Here is a 20,827-nt window from a genome sequence, read left to right on the forward strand (position 1 = left end):
AAACAAGACAAAAAAACCACTGACGAGATACAAAATTTCTTCAAAGACTTGAATATCGGACAATTGATCCACAGAATAGTTAGGCGTCGTTCTCTCTGCTAAGTGCATCTTTTTCACATGAACATTTGTCAATTAAAAAAAATCAATAAGTGTATGCATAGAAAATAACTGCCAATGACTCGAACTTTGCAGCTCTAAAGCTAGCATATAGAGTACGAGGGCATACAAGCAGTTTTGTCAAAAGAGTGTCGGAGTGGACCAAGAGTGACAAAGTCATCAAAAATCATACATTACATATCTGAACTTTCAGAAATACTTTTATAAGTGAGAGTTAAATGTCATTACGTCAGAATGGTATATAATACCATTGAATTTCATTTTCCCTGAAATTATTATTTGTTCCAGTACTAGTATATACTGTATGATGTAACCCCCTCCCCCAGAAAAAGAATAAAAAAATAATAATCCTTAAGTAGATAAAATGCTTAATTATACTGCCAACATACCTTTTATAACCCATAGCTTTAAAGTTATGGTATTAAATGCCAAGCAGACAACAGATTAAACACATAAAACAAATAGGTTCATCCACGAGAAGTCACAACAGCCATCGCTATGCACCAGGACAAGTCCATCCTCGACCAGGGAGTCCGCGAGATAGAGGTCCGGGCACTATTCGCCCTGTCTGACGTCACGCCTTAGTTAGGTCGTACACATAACATGTGTTTGATTTATTTCTATGTGCTCTCTAACTGTGTTGAATAATTTTGTCCAATGGTGCGGTGTTTTTTCTTTGATGTTTCTCGACTGATATATCGCATACAATTTTGTTATTTGAATATCACATATGTGATATTTTTGCATACTAATTAGATACGCCCCCTCATGGCGATTGGCTAAAGAAAACACACAATACTGGCAACAACCTTTATTCAACAAATTGTAAACATGAAAAAAAAAAAAATGAAAATTTAAAATTGAAATGTTCTGTTTCTTTAACAGTTTGAAACAAAAACTGAACAGTTCTTTAAAATGTTACTTGATCAATATACACATTAGGCCTACTTGTTTCCTGCATCAAAAATATGGACATTACAGTTTGTAATGTTGATCATTGGGGTGCGCATTGGATCAACCATTAACTTTGGAAGTTTGCTATTATTGGCTTCGAATTCTGCCGCGCATTCGTTTTCTTCCGAGCCAAATTTCGGTGGATTTAGCGCCATGCTTACTGCACTAAGTTGTTCCTGGCTTGGTCGTTTGTAGTTCCGAACTGCCGTGCTTCTGTGTCCTGTTCTGGACATTACAAGCTGTTCCTCTATTCCTGACAAATAAAAATTTATGAATACAAAAGAAAATTAAAAAACTACGCCAGAGAGAGAGAGAGAGAGAGAGATAAATATTACCTGATTGAAATAGATTTGTAGCACATGTTCGTTTGCCCGAATGGTTGGAGAAATTCCCATGGAAGCCAGCCCCACTACACATATCCTTGATGATTTTCCCGAGTTTGTTTACTCCCATGACCTGCTTGGAATACTTCAGTCCCTCACCTGCTAATGGACGACGGTACATGCTTCCCGGTCCAACCATGTCAATGTAAGTTTGGTACACATGCATGAAATAAATTCCGAGGTCCGTCGGGTCCACAGTCGTGTTTTACTTCCTTGGCAGTTAGGTTTCGCTGATTTAATCCCCCCGCAAAGTTCTTGGAAGTACGACCGTAAAATGTAATAAACATTTTGTCACTAATCTTGTCGAGCTTGAACTGCTCCGTCACTAATGAACGATGTTCATCAAGACCTCTGAGCCCAAATAATTTACAGTTGTAGAAGAATATTGTGTTGGTAAGTGCAACTGAAGTTTTCATACCCAGATGTCCGCCTTCCCATAACGAGTTCTCCATTTCGGGGGAAATTGGGTTCGCCTGTCGAATTGTCACACCTATTCCCTCCGTGGCGAGTTGTTTCATTCGGGCATCTAATGTTTTGCGGACATTCCGAAAACGCATATCTTTCCGTCAAGAAAATTTAAGTCGATTTCATTATCTCGCATAAATCTTAAAATAGCAGCACACAACTGGTACAAGGTTTTAGGTGGATATGGACTACCATCAGCCCTGCGGCACTCGATCACAAAGCAGGACAAAATATGGTCTAAATCTTGTGAGCTGCACGATAGTAAATCAGGAAGTTGCATTTCTAAACCTGAATTAGCGTTTCTCGATTTTCGCCAGTCGTCAAAAACTTTAACTCCCCAAGATGTATTGCGTCGTGTATTGGTACTTTCCTGACTTTTGTGAAGCTCCTTTATTTCTGTAGAATTCACTGGTTTGCCGAAACGTTCCGGAGGGTCGGTTCAGACGTCATATTGTTCAGTTTTAATGTTATCCTGTTTTTCTAACTCCTTTAAAAATTCATCAACGTCGAAAGTAAAGTTTCCAAATTCAACATCTTTTTCGTCCAATTCATCAAAGTTTTCAAAAGATTCAAGCGCTTGGCTTAAAATCAAGTCATCGGAGTCGCCGAGTACGTCCATCTTCCTCCACCGAATTTCTGAAACTGCGCATTTAATTTGTACCAGAGAGCGGGAAAAAGTGAAAATATCACCGGATGGCGGGAAAATGTGCAAAAACCATTGGACAAATCAGTTACATGATTGACAGCTCGAGCATGTACGGAATATATCGCCTCACCTTTTGACACTCGGGGGCTCCGCCCCCTCGTGCCAAAAAGTGAGGCGATATATTCCGTACATGCTCTCGTGTCATCATGTAACTATAACTTGTCATCCAGTGAATTTTTATAAAAGAAATGTTTTTCAGCTGGTCAGATTAAGTAATGTGCATTTTTTATTAATAGACAAGACAGCAATGCAATGCAGCCATGGATTGATGCGAGCTCATTTTGTTTATAACCAAACAGTTTTAATTAGTAGAATATATCATGATATACATGTATGTATGTATATAAACTATCAATGTATGCTTTGACCTAGATATTTCCAAGCACAAAAAAAAACAACTTGGAATGTATAATATATATGTATACTGGTATATTGGTATACGCAGAACACGCTTGAATGAACCACATTATCCGGGGTCACAACGACACATGTTCTAATAGAGTATAGAGTAATTGTGGGAAATGGCTGCAGTTTTCTGTGAGCTAGTTAATGTTTTTATGCCTTTTGATATCTATTTTACTTCCACTCGATAAAAAGGTTACGCATATATACTGGTTGAAACCTTTTGATCAGACATCAACATTGAAGTTGCATTTTTTTCATTCCATATAATTGCTTGCATCACTTGAAGAACACTGTCAATCCAAATATATGCATCTGATTACTTTGGGGGTTTTTTTATTTTGTAATTATTACATTATTTATTTTAAAAGCTGTGATGGATAAGAACATATAAAGGAAAAATAAATTGATTTATATAACACAACAGCTTTAGCTGGTTTTTAGTTAAGACGACCTTTTTTGATAACAAAGTGTGAATTGTAAAATTGAAGAGAAAGATTAAGCATGGAAACTGTATGTCTCGTTATAAGAAGTGCATGTGTAAATAAGTCACATATAAGAACATCCTCCCAACTTCTCATAATTACAGTTTACCTTTACCTGCCAATTTTAACTCTGTTCTAACCTGATTTTTTTTTTTTTTTGCAAAGCAATGTTCTTAAGCAAAAATTAAATTGTCTATATCTAAATTGTACATATTACCAACACAGTAATATTAAGACATAAAGGCGATAAATAAACATTGTTAGCTAAATTTAAACAATGCTAAGATAATGTTTTTTTGTCTTCTTAACGTTTTCGAGGCGATCCAAAACATCGTTTATATTAATCAAGACAATTATAATGGGTTTTTTTTTTTATCGTGCAAAAATATTTCAATATATATGATTTATATTTCAATTCCCTTTTACTCAAATAAAAATTAAAACTGTAATAATAATTTGCAATGTTTATTCAACTACATCTTTTATCAATACAATGTTCGTGTTATAATATTTACTTTAACAAAAGTCATGTGTACTATTATTTGTTCTCGGCCGACTGTTACGTGGTGTCTAACATGGTCAAGGCAGATAAGAACTGGCATTCGAGATTTAATACTATGCTGTACCATGCACTTATATGATTCCTTATCATGATTGGTTTGACCTATAGCGTACCTGCCTACCTTATTTCCGAATGACGGCGGTCATGTTGATTGTTATTGTTTTCGTAAGCTTAACAGTTTCATTTGCACAACCAAATGATGAGTTTTTATCACATAATGGTGACATTGCTTTACGAGAAATGGTTTTGGAACTGAAAAATGCTGTGATGCATCAGAATGAGAAAATAAAAGCTCTGGAGCAGAAATGCCAATCACTAGAGAAAAAGAACAGTGAAAGTTCAGAGGAAATTATTGCCTTGATGAAGAAAATAAAGATACAAGATCTATCAATTGAAAAATTGAACCAAAATTTTCGTGTATGTGAGAAAACAGTGAAAAAAGTATCTAAAATCTTTTATACTACGGGGAAACAACGACCATCTCGCAAATCTCAAGATTCGATTGGTTCTTCTATTCCTAGAACGGGTTTGTTGATGTTTTTTTAATGAATTTGTTTTTTTATATTTTTTTATTTACACTATATAAAAACATACAAAACTAAAATGTGTGTATGTTATACATTACTATTATTATTTATTTAAGTAGAGAGGTAAGCATTTCCACGAGTACGGGTACATGGGGAATCCCCTGACTTTATGTAGATTACGTTCTGCATACCGCGTAAGTCCTCAAGCTGTACAATACGTTAGAATCAAAATTGTGGCATTTTTCAAAAGAAATACAGATTTGTGTATCATAAGCTGTTTTATGTAAAGCAGATGATAAGTTAAGGACAACAGTGCTTTTGGTTTCGTCAATTTCACAGAATTATTTCATAAACAATGAAAGTAAACATGACATGATAACACTATTAAATCTAATTATTCTAAAAGTTCATTTACAAGTACAAATTATTTAATATAAGCCAAATTTCGATATTTGTACGTGTAAACTTCCTTGTAGCTCCACACGTATCCGTAGACGTACACATTCAAACACTTAACCTCTCTTAATATTTTCAAATTGAAATATGATTTGGCAACATGGTTAAATATATGTTAACAAATGCAAATAAATGAATTCCACAGGAAGACTACTATCAACCCAAACAACGGTGACACCAAATACAGACAGCGCAGTCGCCTTCTACGCCTATGCTTCTCAGAAAATTCCAAGTCCAAGTAGCCATTTCATCCTAACCTTCGACACGATCATAACAAATGCCGGCGACAGTTTCCATCATCATTCTGGAACATTCATTACCCCTCGTACAGGATTCTACGTATTCACCTGGTCATTCAGACTACAGAACGATTCTCACGTTTCGACAGAGCTTGTCGTAAACAACGTGGTGAAGGGGTCAGTTTACTTTGATGCACACCCAGGGGTAGGTGGGAATTCAGGAGGGACTGTAGTGGTTCATGTCAATCAAGGGGACGATGTGTTTGTACGTACGACCCAGTTTGCCAACCTTGGGGATATATTGAGCGATCATATCGGAAGAACCTATTTCGCTGGATGGCTGTTAGCATAAATTTGTACTTTAGCTGACTAAATGTACTAGAAATAAAGAATAACACTTTACCAATTATCGTTCTGTTTGATAATGTTTGGTAATGTAGCAATGGATTTTGCAGTGAACCCAGTGATCTGCGATATATTAACCCTGTATATCTTATTGTGAATTAGCATTTGTACATTGAAACAAACGCCAACATTTTTTTTTAAAGAAAATCAAGAACGACCAACAAGATGGAACAATTGCGTGATACGATGTCTACCTTGTTTACTGTAATATAATACTAGACACCATCTGATGATATCAGCGATATAAAAGAAATAAAGGAATTTAAAATAAATTATAATTTGGCGTGGCCCCATCGCATGCGTTTGAAACACTTGGAAACAAGCAAATGAAGTTACATGTAACTGAGTGCCTCATGAAATGTACTGATAACTAATCATTATTGGAATACTCTGAAGGAGCCGCATTTATTTAAAAAAATAAATGATGTGCAATAGTACCTGAGTTTTTTACTTGTGTCATTTACGTTCCCGGGTTGTAGATGGTAAAACCTTTTTAATGTGATAATGATGGATTCCTTAAAATATATTCATTTCTTTTTATTAACGCAACGGAGAATCTAGTAAGGCACATTTGTAAAGATGCTTTTTGTTTTTACATGAAATCCTCAAAACGCAGCCTTAACTAACCGGGAATTTTTATTCGCAAAATTGTTCAGAAATATTTTGTGCATGTATTGACGTGTTCAGGTTTAGGTGTAAGCTCTCTGCAAAATACTTCTAATATCGATACACTTCGATGATCAAATGGCTGAAGAGTCAGATTCACTATCAGTAACGGTCCTACAGTAGAAGAAGAGCTAATTTTAATGTATTTTATGTTAAAGAATGGACATGAAACAACTAATCTAATCTTAATCAATGGTTGTATTTTGTTAGATAATGGAGTATGTGTAATTAACATTTTTTATGACGCATAACAAATAGAAAGCCAACAAATTTGAGCCTATTAGTTATCTTCGCTTGATTAAGAAAGAATAGTTGTATTTTGTAAAAAAAAAAAATAAATGTGTTTACCGAAGACGGTTCATCTTGTTTCACATTTTCATTGATAAAAAGTCTTTGTTTATTTACACCAAAATATGTGCATTACATTTTACAATATATTTAAAAAAAACAAGCGCTGTCCATACATTTCCTTAAAAAAATCAAGGTCCAATTTTCAATAGTGTTCGCCAAGCCCGAACATAAAATATATGATGTGAATGTAAGTGATCAAATCACGTTACGGAACATGGTTTTTGAGCTGAAATCTTTTGTTCTGGATCAAAGTGAAAAAATAAAGGCATTAGAAAGGCAAAATGATATGCAATCCGAAAACATAAAGGAGCTTAGGACAATGATTAAAACACAAGATGCAAAAATATTGCATTTGCATCTCCAGCACGCTGACAAAATTGATCTTGTAAATAAATCAAACTTGATGGAACCTAAACCAAGGAATTTCCAGAGTAAGAAAGCTCCAACTTTCGAAGGGCCTGAACTTTCTGAAAAAGGTAGGCAATAAATAAAAATATACCTCTGGATTATGAAAAAAGTATCAGCCCAACGTTAAGTGTGTCTTTCAATTAATCCCCCCCCCCCCCACACACACACACAAAAAATGCTTTTAATCTAGCGAATATTTGAAATATAGAAAGGGAGATAAATGATCGAATAATTAAATTAATTTTTTTTTCAAAGCATTTTTAAAAATAAAAGTTGTTAGTTGTCACTTACTTTTTCAGTGATGCGTACCCAAACACAACACCGGATAGCTCGAGCTTCAGACACTCCAATTGCCTTTTACGCTTACTCCTCTCAAACATTCTCAAGACCTAGTGACCACCTCGTCTTGAGCTTCGACACAGTAATCACAAATGGTGGTAACAGTTATCATCCTCATTCCGGAGTATTTATTGCACCTCGGTCTGGATATTATGTCTTTACGTGGTCATTGAGGGTTGAGGGCGATGCTCATATTTCGACTGAACTTATGGTAAATGGAGCGCCTCAAAGTTCCATTTATTTTGACGCGACGCATTACGTAGGTGGAAACACATCAGGGACGGTTGTCGTTCAAGTTAACCAGGGCGATGAAGTGTTTGTACGTACGACCAAGGATAATTTCAACGGCGGTGACATTTTAAGTGATTATATGGGACGAACATATTTTGGGGGCTGGCTTTTGCATGTAGCTTAAATTTGTTTCAGTTTTGATTTAAGCCTCCTAAAAATATGAAAATAAACTTATATTATTCAGCAGTATGTTTTACGTATTTTTGCGTACAATGGTGCTGTATCCCCACTGAGAAAACTGTTATTCATACGTATACTATAATGACAGTTTCATGAGGCTAACCCCTGTGTGTTTTATATTTTAGAGCGTATACAATTAATTGATTACGGACAAAGGACTTTCAATTAACCACATAACATTTAACCAATGAGCAAAACATGTCCGAAAGTGACAATGAAATAAATGAATATGATAGGTATGTTAAACTGGTCGAACTGGTAGAGTTTTAAGGACAAAATCAGTAGTTTTATTTTTAAATATGAAGCATGTATGAGCAAATTGCGTGGAAAACAATACATTTTATAACTAGAAAACTGACCAGTCAGAAAGGGCCCCGCTATGACAATTAATATAGAGAAGTGAAAAAAACTTTGAATTCCATCCTCTTTATATTAACATTGAATCTTCTTTAAAATTTCAAGATAATTCCTGAATGTCCAAAAACTCTAAATAGTAACCTTGTATCTGCATAAAACAGGGATAACCTCATGTCTTATAAAAAAAACTAAATTAAATGTGTCTTTAAAAAAGATTTAAACAGGTGTTTTATAAAATGCAAGCCTTCAGTGAATGCAAATACATTGTATCACCCAGGGTTGACCTCAACTTCAAAACAAACATCAGTTGCAGACAAAGGTGTTCATTAATCTTCATATGACAGATAGAGATAAGCCTCTAAATTTTCTGCAGCAGGCAAGATAATTAATCCCAGGGGATTATAATTGTTCTGCTCTTTCATCCTGTTCTTCAAAACTTACAATAGGATTTTGTTTTCACAAATAACAGAATGGGGTTATTATCTGATTACCTGTTAAAATTAACAGCATTAAGGCAAAAAAAATAAATAAATAATTAACAAATAAAATAGTGAAAAAGAATATCTTAATATATATCTTGATTTTAGAATTCAATTAAAATTATCATAAATCATTGTGTACGGTATATTTTAACCAAAATAAAGTATGAATATTATATTTCAAATCCATATTTCAAAGAATGTACACATCATTCAAAATTGACCTTAACTTCAAAACAAAGTTCATTTGCAGACACAGGCAGTGCAGTAATTAATCTCAATGTGACAGATAAAGATAAAGCTTAGGATTTTCTTCCTGTGGAAGGTTTTAACTTAATCCCAAAGGACAAATATTGCACAGCCTTCCAAGTATAGAATGGTAACATTCTCAGCAGTTATCTCTCTTTGCCCATTTATTCTTATGCATAGTTAAGGAATCTACCCCACCACCCCAGCTCCAAACCAGAAGACATAGAGAACCAAACTTAGCATCAAAATATGTATTTCTGCCTACTGAACTACCATACCAAATTTGAACTTGATTGGGCAACCAGAAAAAAAGTTATTAGAAAAAAACAGAAAATTTGTGGACGGAAGAGTGACAGACGGACAGAAGGACGGACGGACAGAGTGATTACTATAGGGCAACCGCAAGTCCTTGCGGGGCCCTAATTATTTATAAAAGATAACCAACTTACAATGATTAATTATTACTATTATACCTTGGACAACTGTTAAAAAAATAAACTGGCAGAAGAGATCTTTGCAAATCAATATTAGATAGAGTAAAGAGTCAGTATGCATACAATGCTGATATTCATACATTTTTCAGTAAGGATATAGACGACAGTATATTCCTAGAGGTGCTTTATGGAAATAAGGGGTCTTTCTATTTCATACTCATCTCATAAGAAAAAGGAAAGAAAGAAGATTGAAATCTCCCTAGATAAGGAAATAACATCCTTAGAATCTCAAGAGCACATTAATTTTGAACTAATATAACCAAAAAAAAATTCAAATCTTGAAAATTTAAGAAAAGATAAACTTCAAGGCCATTGCATAAGATCTCGACCAAGATGGATCGAGCAGGGAGAAATACCAAGAAAATATTTTCTAAATTTGGAGTCTCGGAATTTTCTGAACAAAACTACAGTACCGATCAGACCCAACCTAACAGAAAGTAAACCCCAACTACACCCAGGGTTTACTTTCTGGGTTTACTAGAGTGGACCCTGAGTAAACCCAAAGTAAACCCAGAGTGGACACAGAGAGCAAACCCAGTCAGAAGTATACCCCTGAAAACAGACGCTAACTGTGTATTCGGAATATACAAGGGGCAGGAATAACAGGCAGTAGAATACTAAGATAAAAGACAGGTCTGCATCACACTTCAGTGCGTACAGTTGACTTCAAAAGCAATGTCCAAGTAAACTCAAAGTAAACCCCGAGTGGACCCAAATTATCAAAAAGGAAACCCAAAGTAGACCCCAAAAGTAAACCCGGGGTTTAGTTGGGGTTTACTCTGGTGTTAGGTTGGGTCTGATCGGTACTGTATCAAAAAAGTAGAACTCAAAGAAGGGGAAATTATACACAAGCAATCGAACATATTGAATCAGGTTAAAGAATTCTATGAAAAACTATATACATGTGCTGATTCAGATTTAATAAATATTAACCTTGAAGAAATTATTAAAGTAGAAATTCTTAAGTTAGAACCAGATATATCTAGCTCGTTAGAAGCTGAAATTTCTTGAGGTTCTAAAAGTATGAAAAATAACAAATCACAAGGTAGTGATGGTTTTACGGTTGAATTCTTTAAATTCTTTTGGAAGGATCTAAAACTTTTCATCTTAAATGCAATCAACCTTATTTTTCTGAAAAAGGAGCTTCCTATTTCCCAGAGATTGGGAATTATATCATGTTTACCAAATGGTGACAAACCCAAGACAGTATTTGAAAAACTGCAGACCCATCACTCTTCTGAATGTTCTCTATAAGCTTATATCAGGATGTATTAGTTATCGAATAAAGTCTACACTAGACTTTAATATATCTGATACACAAACAGGCTTTTTTAAAGGAAGATATATTGGAGAAAATACTAGAATTATTTATGATTTAATGTCAATCACTGAAAATGAAAAATACCAGGTCGTTAAGTTCTTATTGACTTTGAGAACGCCTTCGATTCTGTTTCATGGTCCTTTATATACAAAACTCTAGAATACTTTGGATTTGGAAATAATATTATAAATTGGATAAAAATTCTCAACAAAGATTTTAAGGTTTCTGTTTTACAATGTGGCTTCCTGTCAGAACAGTTTAAAATCCAAAGAGGATGTAGACAGGGGACCCAGTAGCTCCTTACTTATTTTTGATATGTGCAGAAATTTTAGCTATTCTCATAAAACAAAACTTTGATATTAGAGGTATAATTGTTAATGACAATGAACACAATATTTCTCAGTATGCAGATGATACTTCACTCATCTTAGATGGTTCACCAATGTCACTTTTCGCAGCTCTTTTTTGATGCTGTGGATCCAATGAGACCCCTTTTGGATTATATTGGTGCTCTTCCATTGGCATTACCAGAAAAGAAAAATGAGCTTGTGCATGCTTAATGTAGACACATTGCTGTCACAAGGATTGAGAAGTCACTTTAACAGTGAGTTGACATAATGTTGAATAGCTTTGTAACTCACTTGTGCAAGGTGAAAATCGGGAAATATCGGAAATAGAATACTCAAGTTATTGAATCTCATAAAAAGCAGTGCTTTAAGGTCAGACGACACGTTCCTCAATTATATATTTTTTCCAGGAATATGTTATTGTTTTACTACTACTTTGACAAACTGTCTTACAAAAAGGATACCTTACCAGGCATTTCTGCAAGATGCTAGAGTATGCAATTTCCTATATAATCTTCTTGAAAACCACTTGAATTGCTGATACAAAAATATTTGGCATATAGCGAAAATTCACTATGTTGGAGCTCCACCTCGGCCGGGGCTTGAGCTAAAGACCTATGGTATCTACCGCACTAACCACTCTGCCATCTAGGCATGTACATATCAACAAATAAAATTTTAATCCTTATAAAAATGATTTTAAATAATAATAATTTTGTTGGAATTCTTTAATTATTAAGAGGAGATACAAAAAGATGATCGAGGAAAGTGTCTGACCTTAAAAAGATTCATTGATACATGAAGTTGTAAATGACAAATTCAATAGTTTTTAATGGAGTGGGTATGTGAATTTTATTAGACTTGGGATGTAAAAATATAGGAAAATTAGGTTTTTGTTGTTTACATTATAAGAATAAATAACAAGATTGTGTTAAATAGATTGGAGAAAACATACCAACCTTTCTGGTACTGCCGATGTGATAACTCAAGTAAATGATTACTTGTAACCAACTCTTAATTTAAGAGCATATGTTAGTGCTACAACATTCCATTCTTATTTTAACCAATTAAAAATTGAACTTAATCATGTGTGCAAAGTGTAATTGTAGGTCTCCAAAAAGTCCCACTGCATATTATAGATTAAAAAGATATTTAAAATATATGACTGTATAGTTTTAGTCACCAATGTTCAATTTAAAATTAATGATCTAGATAAACCAAGGATTAGTTGTACTGTATCTTTTGTCAATTACAGAACATTTATCAAAAATGAAACACTCAGAAACTCATAACTCTACTAAAACTTGTTTTACAGGTTCATTAAAGGTCTAAAATGCCTTGGTGTACTCGACAGGATCAGAAATTATCCTGATGCCATGAGAGGGCTCTTTGTCCATAAAAGTGATCTTGTTGTTGATGCAGTGGAAATGGACAACATGTTTGTTGTCGAATTTTCCGAGGAAGGCAGTAACAGATATATTAATGAATTAAGAATACAGACTTACTGGAGAGATTATTTACTTGAAATAGAAGGTATCTGGTATCTATTATCTTACAATTCAGACTTTTTGTTCGAGAGTGTATATGCATAAATGTGAATTATTATTTAAGGGTCCTCGATCAACACCTTTGTGAAAATATTTTCAAATTGTCATGAACTTATTTAATCTTTAAAGATATGCATATACATGTATGTGTATCAAAATAAAAAAAAATACTGAAAATAATGCAACATATAAACATGTATTAAATTACAAACATGATTTTCAAAAGCATTTATCAGTTCATACATGTATAAACTGACTCTAAATCTGTGAGTCAGCTAGTAGTCTTATTGCCAATTTATCAAATGCACTTTGAAATTAGACATGAAACATATCAGTAAATATAAATCTCACATTGCTAATATGTACAATTATAGGCCTGAAAATTTAAAAAAAAATTGATTTCTGTCTGTTTACCCCTGCGAGAGCGTCAGGAATAATTCATGAATCATTAAGAAATGTTCATAAATCATATTCATGAATCGGCTCATGAAATGTTCATGAAGATCCGATGAACTTACAAACTGGACATCATGATGATTGGAATTTTATTCATGAAAACAAAGTTCAAGAATATTCATGAAAAGCAGGTTATTCATGAACAACAGAAAAGGCATTTTTTAAAATCATGCAGAATACATAAACATTGAAGAATAAGCATGGTTATAAATGATCACTAACATTCATGAATGTTCTTGAAGATTAATGAACCAAGTTTTAAATGTTCTTGAAATTCACAACTTCATTAAGTATAATTTCATATAAATCTACATTTATGGCAATTGGTTTTAAGCCTTAAGATCAAAAATCAATTATCACTGAGTAAATCATGCGGTAACATTAACGATCAGCCTCAATTTTAATCTTGAACAACTCACAGTGCATCTGTCTGGAATCTAATACTTAAAATTCCCATGTTGTTGCCTTCAACAATGTTACACGACAATTCAAGCTCTCGAGTGTCAAACAAAATTGTCAGAGAAACTAAATACAATTGTTAGGGAGGCTCGGGGGTTGCTGCCATTTTTATACTATTTTTGTCTCCTTTAAAAGAAGAGCACAATGTAAAGTGCCATTTTTATACTATTTTTGTCTCCTTTAAAAGAAGAGCACAATGTAAAGATATAAGAAATTGATAAAATAAAAAAAAACACGACTTTTTTTTTACCGAATGAATGTTGACAGCTTCAATAATTATGTCTAAAAATTTCAGCAAAATCTGGTGGTTACTTAAAATTTTATGGTATGACCCCCCACCCCCTTAGCCTCCTTAATGATTACAAAATTTGCCGGTTATGTGCATAGCCTTAACCTACAACTGTCTATCGGAGGCAATTTTTTTCTTTCTACTTCTTGAATATTTTGGATTTTTTCTCGAAATTTTTTTCGAGTAAATGACGGAAACTTCTCATGAATAATTTCCTCCAACAGTCTAAACTTCTCCTGATCAAGAGGAGGTCTGGGTCCATCTTCTCCACACTTCACAATTTTTTCCCCCAGATATTGAGGAATTTCGGATCTCCTCCAATGACAAAAGTTCTCTTAATGTATAATTGAGAGCTTGTTGAGCATTGAACATTCCTTTCACAGCATTCTTTAGATTGTACTTTTTCAAATTTAACCCACTCAACTGTAATTCGCCTGCATCTGATTGGTTTTCTGAGGCTTGTTTATTTTCCAGTTTATGGACCTTCTTTCTACGTTTTTGAATATCCTTCTATAAAATGTAATCTTCCTTTTCCAGGCGTTCCAGTTTTCTCTTTTCCCTAATGGAATATAATTAAATCAAAACATTATAGGTCAATATTATTTAAGGTATTCAATGTATAATATGAAGGAGATTATGTTACAATTCTATACGATGTAAAACAGGTTTAATATTCATACATAATTAGCTAATCGAATGACTAACCCAAATGTAAAATTTTTAAGTGTGAATCATTTTTATTTTAATAACGCTTTAAAATGATACCAAGAATTATAAAGGGCCCTACCACTTAATTTGGATATATTTATCTGATACAAAATATGGTCTTTATACATGTATATTGAATACCTTAAAGAACGTTAATTTTACTTTTTTAGAATGAAGGGGGTACAAAGTAGAGTTAAAAGACCAGATTGTAAAGGGAATTACCTGCTTTTTTTATTGGACATTTCCATGTTTCCTTGGATACTGAAATTATCAAACTTTTGGTTCTAATAGTCTGTGTAAAAACAAATACAATGTATTTAAAAAGTAACTTAGTTTCACTTATTAATTACTTACTTAGGCAATCAAATATCTTTTAAACCACATATGCTTTTGAAAAATGAAACGAAAATTATACCAATATTTTCCGACTCTTTTAGTTTATTCAATACAAAAATTTGCAACATATTTTTAAATTCCACAGTAAAAAAAAATATTTATTAAGGCTACATAAAATTAATTCCCTGGTTCTCGGACCATTTTCCTAAAAAAGAAAAAGATGCGAGGGGGCATTTTTAAAATTCATATTATTGATAAAAAAGGAGGGCTGGGTATTTGCTGGAAATTTTGTATTGCGATATTTTGCAATATTTTAATTTGTATTGATATGTATTGCAATATTTTTTGTTTGAATAGTAAAATTTCAAGTTAAATTGTTTTAAAATGTACATTTCACTATAGATATATGATAAAAAATAATTTTTTTTGTTTAGAAATTTTATTTTCATTTTAAGAATACAAATTTATAATAAGTACTAAAATGTCTCTGTTTTTTATTAGATATAAGCCATTTTTTCTTTTAATAAGATTAAGAAAACTTAATTTAGAAGCTAAATTCTGAGTGTTATCAATATTGTCAATATATCGATATAGAAGAAATGTATTGCGATACGATATTTTTTAATGAGTCTATTGCAATATATTGGAATATCGATATTATTACCCAGCCCTATGAAAACGTAAATGAGGGATTTAATTTTCTATATAAAAAAAAACGATAAAAAGTCTTTGTTCATCCATATAAAATTTCCTTACTTCGTAGGAATTATCTTTGAATGCGATTTCTAAACGAGCCTGAATTGACATTTTGAAATGATGACCAAAAGTGTTAATCAATTTCTTAGCTATGAAAAAACGAGGACATCGACAACTTTTTTCTATCACATATACGATAAAAATTGGAATGTAGCTACCTCCAAATGGATGCATGCGTGCCTCAGAGAGCTGTAATATCAAATTAATTTAGCCGAAACACTCAATATTTTTTCTGACCTGATGTTAACAAACTGACAGATGTGCCACCGCCTGCACCAATTAAAGATTCCCTGGGGGACGATTAGCCACCTCCTGCATCAGTCGTAGCTCCCATGGTGGAAGATATGCCGTGACCTGCACCAGTCGTAGAACCCCTGGGGGAAGATATGCCGTGACCTGCACCAGTCTTAGAACCCCTGGGGGAAGATATGCCACCTCCTGCACCAGTCGTAGCACCCCTGGGGGAAGATATGCCGTGACCTGCACCAGTCTTAAAACCCCTGGGGGTAGATTTGCCGCCTCCTGCACCAGTTGTAGAACCCCTGGGGAAGATATGCCGCCACCTGCACTAGTCGTAGAACCACTGGGGGAAGATATGCCACCTCCTGTATAAGTCGTAGAACCCCTGGGGGTAGATGAGCCGTCTGTAGCTAGTCGTCTCATAGCTTCCTTGGTTGGAGTTGTTGGTGTTGAAATTTCAACACTAGTTTTTTTTTTGTGTGTGATCCTGACATTCACACTGCGAATTGGAGCTTGCTCTATAAAGTTTAACAAAAAACTCAAATGGGGACTAAAAATGTGTTATATATGAGATTTCGCTATACCCGTGTTCGTTATAAAAGCTTTACTGTACTTTGACTGCATGTAATAAGTTCAGAATGATTTGATTTAAAATAACTATTGTGTTACATTTTTACACTTAAAATTGAATTTTCTATAAAAAATAGAAACTGTACTTCACTCATTCAAACATTTGTAAATAATACAAACAATTGCCAAGATGTTTTACATATAAAATATTAATTATACATGTGTCGTATGATCAGTAATTCTATATGAAGTTATATGATAAATATATATGTATTTAAAGATTTATCAGTACTCTGTAGAATATGTTATTCAACATCCCCACTCTGAGCACCATTTGACCCATAAAACTAAAAGTAAGCAGGATAGCAATATTCATCATTTTTTTAAAAAGATCTTTGAAAGAGTTCGCAAGTTATCTAAATATAACGATAATCATAGACACTCCCTCTCTTAATTGTTAAAATAACCCATATCTGCTGTACTATAAACAAAACAGTAATGTTAATAGTACAGTAGGTATATTTTTTTAATAATTAAAAGGAGGAGTGATTATTACGATAATCATCAACATTCATAGAATATCTTAAAAAGTTTTTTTATGAAAAATGTCATGCATATCTAAAATTTACTTGTTATGCATGTACCTACCCTATTCTCCAATTTGCCTTGTAGAATATCTGTGCTTCAAAACACTACTCTTTTTTGTATCCTCTAAGTATTTTCTCTTTTCTTAAAAAAGGAAAGTTGCAACAAATTACTGTGTGTAAATAACGGCCTAACAAGTTTGAAAAAATGTCAGTCAGTTCTTTGATTACAATTTTGATGCCCGTGAGATTTTGGTCACTGTAAGTGATTGAGACATGAAGCTTTCATAAATGATGGTCATTTCATTGAAGATGAGTTTAACGGGTTTTATTATGTCAACCGCCACTTCCGGTTCTTACAGGAACTGTTCAAACGAATCATGTTTATAACCAGTTTAGCTGACTTTCTGGAGTGGTTCATCTAGCCTGCAGACATGATTCCAAAGAAAAACCAAAAAAGCTGAAGGGGGGGGGGGGTCTGGGGGTCCTCCCCCAGCGGGGTTTCAGGGGGCAGCGCCCCTGATCAAGGGGTCCAGGGGGCCGAAGGCCCCGGCCAAAAATGGCTATTTTATCATTTAAAACCCCTGGAGAACTGAATTTTAGAAGCACCAAATTTAATTTTAAATGGATAAAATCAACATGAAAATGTCTACTTATAGTCCTTCTTTGCAGAAATAAATTACAACAAAAAACACTGAAGTTCTTTTTTTTAAACGTTTTGACAATAACCCAGTCTTGCTTTTTTGGCTGCATGTACAATCAATTCTTTTGCCTTTGTCTTAGATTGATTATTTTTAACACGAATATCTCTCTCTGTTTCAAAAGCTTTTCATCCTTTTTCTTATCTAGATCAGCTTTACATTTCTTTCTAGAACTGCTCATATTTTTGCAAAGCATTTTGTCCACAGTTTCATGCATATGATCCTTCTTCTGAAAAAAGTGAATAGCTGTTTTTCCATCAGCACTAAGTCTATATTTAATAGTCTGTATGGCACTGTAAATGGACTCGTGATTGGATAGAGTCAACTGGGAGACAATTATTCAACCAATGAACAAACAGAACACATACAAATATAGGAAGTTTTAAGATAATAGTAAAACTCAAATCAATTACGAAAAAAAATCCGGATTACTATTAAAAAGCGGGATCGAAAAATTGGAGCGGAAATTATAAATCTGGATTACGGACTTCCGCTTTAAAGCGGAAAAAAAATCATGTCTGAGCCTGAAAAACAGTGATGTATGAAGGCAAATGTACTAGAAATACCAGCTTTTGTTATTTATTTATTACTTCTATTCGTGCGTCTCTGGTCAAGACAAAAAATATTGTTTCAACAAGATAGCAGATTTGGCAGAGAGGTGAACAACCAAACTGAGGAAAAAATGACTTATGATTGTACAAATGTTAAACATTTTTTGTTTAGTTTGGTGTTACTCTCGATCGTCACAGAAAGTATACTTCAAAAATTGATTTCTTTTTTATTCTCGTTGTTTTACATGGAAGTAAAGTCTGGATATTTTATTAACAATAATTATCATATTCACTATTTTTTCAATGTGAGAAGAGCAATGTCTGACAGTTAAATTGATACATGTATATTAAAACGGTAGACCTTTTTGTTGCTCTTGCAACAAGAGTCTAGTTATATTTACATTTTTAACAGATAACATTTCGAATCAATTTTGAACCCTAAAACCCAATAACCTCATAAATCATGAGTGACACAAAATGGGCGTGTCTTATAGCATAACCTAAAAATGATATTGGCTGCACCGCATAGTAATACATAGCATGTGCTACTTAAAATAATAGTGGTTTTAAGTGCAAAAAAAACAACGGCATCCTAACATCCACTCATGTCTCAAGTTATTAAGCTGTTGAGGTTTGAATTTGGGTCCTCTGGCATTCCAGTCCAGCACTCTACCGATCGAGCTAAAGGGTTAACTCACTAGCCAGAGCAAGTAGGAATGCCATATATCTGACTCTACCACATTTTCTCCCTCCAAGAAAAGAGGCGTCTCCGACACTTCCAGAGTGCCAACACCTCTGGGTTGAAGTACTAGAAGCAATGTCTCTCACCAACCAGAGAACACCCAGGTCCCAACATGGGCCCCAAATGTAACAGAGACACTTATTGCCTCTGCTGGGGATTGAATCTGGGTCATCTGGCACTCTACCAATCCAGCTAAAGGATTAACCCACTAGCCAGAGCTAGTAGGAATGTCATATACCTGACTTTACCGTGAAAATGCATGAATTCTTTGAAAATATTCTCTTCCCTTGGGTATTGAGCTGATGAATTATCAGTACATAGTTATGATTAGGTAGGGTGTCTATTCCAAAGTTGTGAATTTCGAAGGGGGTATTTTTGATCACATATAAAATCGACCTTTTCATGTTAAACTAATGTGGTCAAGTGAGGGATGTTCCACATGGGCCTATTTTCATAATACTTACCATTTAGTAAGTTTTAAATTAAATGTATTTTAAAAGATTGCCATTCTTAATTACTGTAACCTATTAAAAATCCATAATGACTTTAAAATTTTGTCAAATAGACTCTGAATACTAGTAGGAAGTCCAAATTGAGACCAATGCTAGCTACAATCATGTACAAAGCATGTGGAAACATGTACAAAGGATTTCATGCAGCCTTTCCTGTAAACTATGTAGCTTTTTTGTAGACATCGTTTCATGTAATCCGTGTAGCATCTTGTGTAAACTGTGCAGTGTTTGTTCAAATGATGTACCTTGCACTTACATGTACCAGAAAATATTATTTAGTGCAAAAAACGACAGCATCCTAACATCCAGACATGTCTTAATCTTATTAGAACCCGACACTCTTAATGAAGCATTTGGTCAATTGCCCATTTTTTCATCAGTTTCATTGTCCGTCATCCGTCTGTTAACTTTTTAATTATTGAACTTATTCTCTAAAACCGCTTGGCTAATTTCAACCAAGTTTGACACAAAGCATCCTTATGGGAAGGCAAATATAAATTGCAGAAATGAAAGACCGATCTTTATTCAAAGCGGAGAAAACCGCGAAACTGTAGAAAAAGGGGGGTGCATTTTTAAAAATCTTCTCAAGAACTACTGAGTCAAATTCAACATAATTTAGCATAAATCATCCTTACGGGAAGGGAAATATAAATTGCAAAATTGAAGGGATAATTTTGTTTCAGCTTTGAGTAATTTACCAAAATAATTATAGTTAAGACAGAGAGAATTGGGGTCAATCAGTTTAACTTCGGGCTCGATATTTCATATACGTGTATTGAAAACCAGTTTAGAGGACCAGTCTAAGTTAGAAGCAGCCATCTAAAACATGTTGAACAGAGATAAATTTGCTTGTTGTGCAAAAGTTTACGTGCGAAGGGAATATTTGAAACATCCAAAATATATTTGTGCCATTTATGTGAAGTAAACTTAGGTTATATATTTTAATGCGTTGACATTTTCATTTGGGACGGTGGTTTTGGATTGTTTTGATTTTTTGGTTTATAGCATGTTTAGTTTCTTTTTATTTTAATTTGAGAGGAACCATCGTTTTATTTTAGAATTAAATTTTTTGAAGTCTAGATCGGTAAATCACACAGCTGATTGTTTACATATACCAGCGCAAAATCTTATGCCTTAACAGCATATTATAAAATACTATTCAAAGGGATCGACATTAACGGTTGCCCGATTGC

The 20,827-nt window shown here is 33.8% G+C and overlaps 2 protein-coding genes and 2 pseudogenes across 2 annotated transcripts; 2 read left to right on the top strand and 2 right to left on the bottom strand.

The window, feature by feature from the left end:
- Positions 1-779: 779 nt before the first annotated feature.
- LOC128172397 (zinc finger MYM-type protein 3-like) lies at positions 780-2,622 on the bottom strand (annotated as a pseudogene).
- A 1,527-nt stretch (positions 2,623-4,149) lies between these two features.
- On the top strand, positions 4,150-5,702 carry LOC128172435 (uncharacterized). The gene is made up of 2 exons (XM_052838233.1): positions 4,150-4,600; positions 5,203-5,702. The coding sequence occupies exons 1-2, from the start codon at positions 4,207-4,209 to the stop codon at positions 5,646-5,648; spliced, it is 840 nt and encodes a 279-aa protein (XP_052694193.1). The 5' UTR covers positions 4,150-4,206; the 3' UTR covers positions 5,649-5,702.
- Positions 5,703-6,977: 1,275 nt separating this feature from the next.
- Positions 6,978-7,932, top strand: LOC128172451 (complement C1q-like protein 4). The gene is made up of 2 exons (XM_052838247.1): positions 6,978-7,194; positions 7,426-7,932. Exons 1-2 carry the CDS (start codon positions 7,005-7,007, stop codon positions 7,878-7,880), a joined length of 645 nt encoding a protein of 214 aa, XP_052694207.1. The 5' UTR covers positions 6,978-7,004; the 3' UTR covers positions 7,881-7,932.
- Positions 7,933-14,174: 6,242 nt separating this feature from the next.
- Positions 14,175-14,890, bottom strand: LOC128172486 (uncharacterized; annotated as a pseudogene).
- Between the last annotated feature and the right edge of the window lie 5,937 nt (positions 14,891-20,827).

The sequence above is a fragment of the Crassostrea angulata genome, chromosome 2, assembly GCF_025612915.1.
Source record: "Crassostrea angulata isolate pt1a10 chromosome 2, ASM2561291v2, whole genome shotgun sequence".
Lineage (NCBI taxonomy): Eukaryota > Metazoa > Mollusca > Bivalvia > Ostreida > Ostreidae > Magallana > Magallana angulata.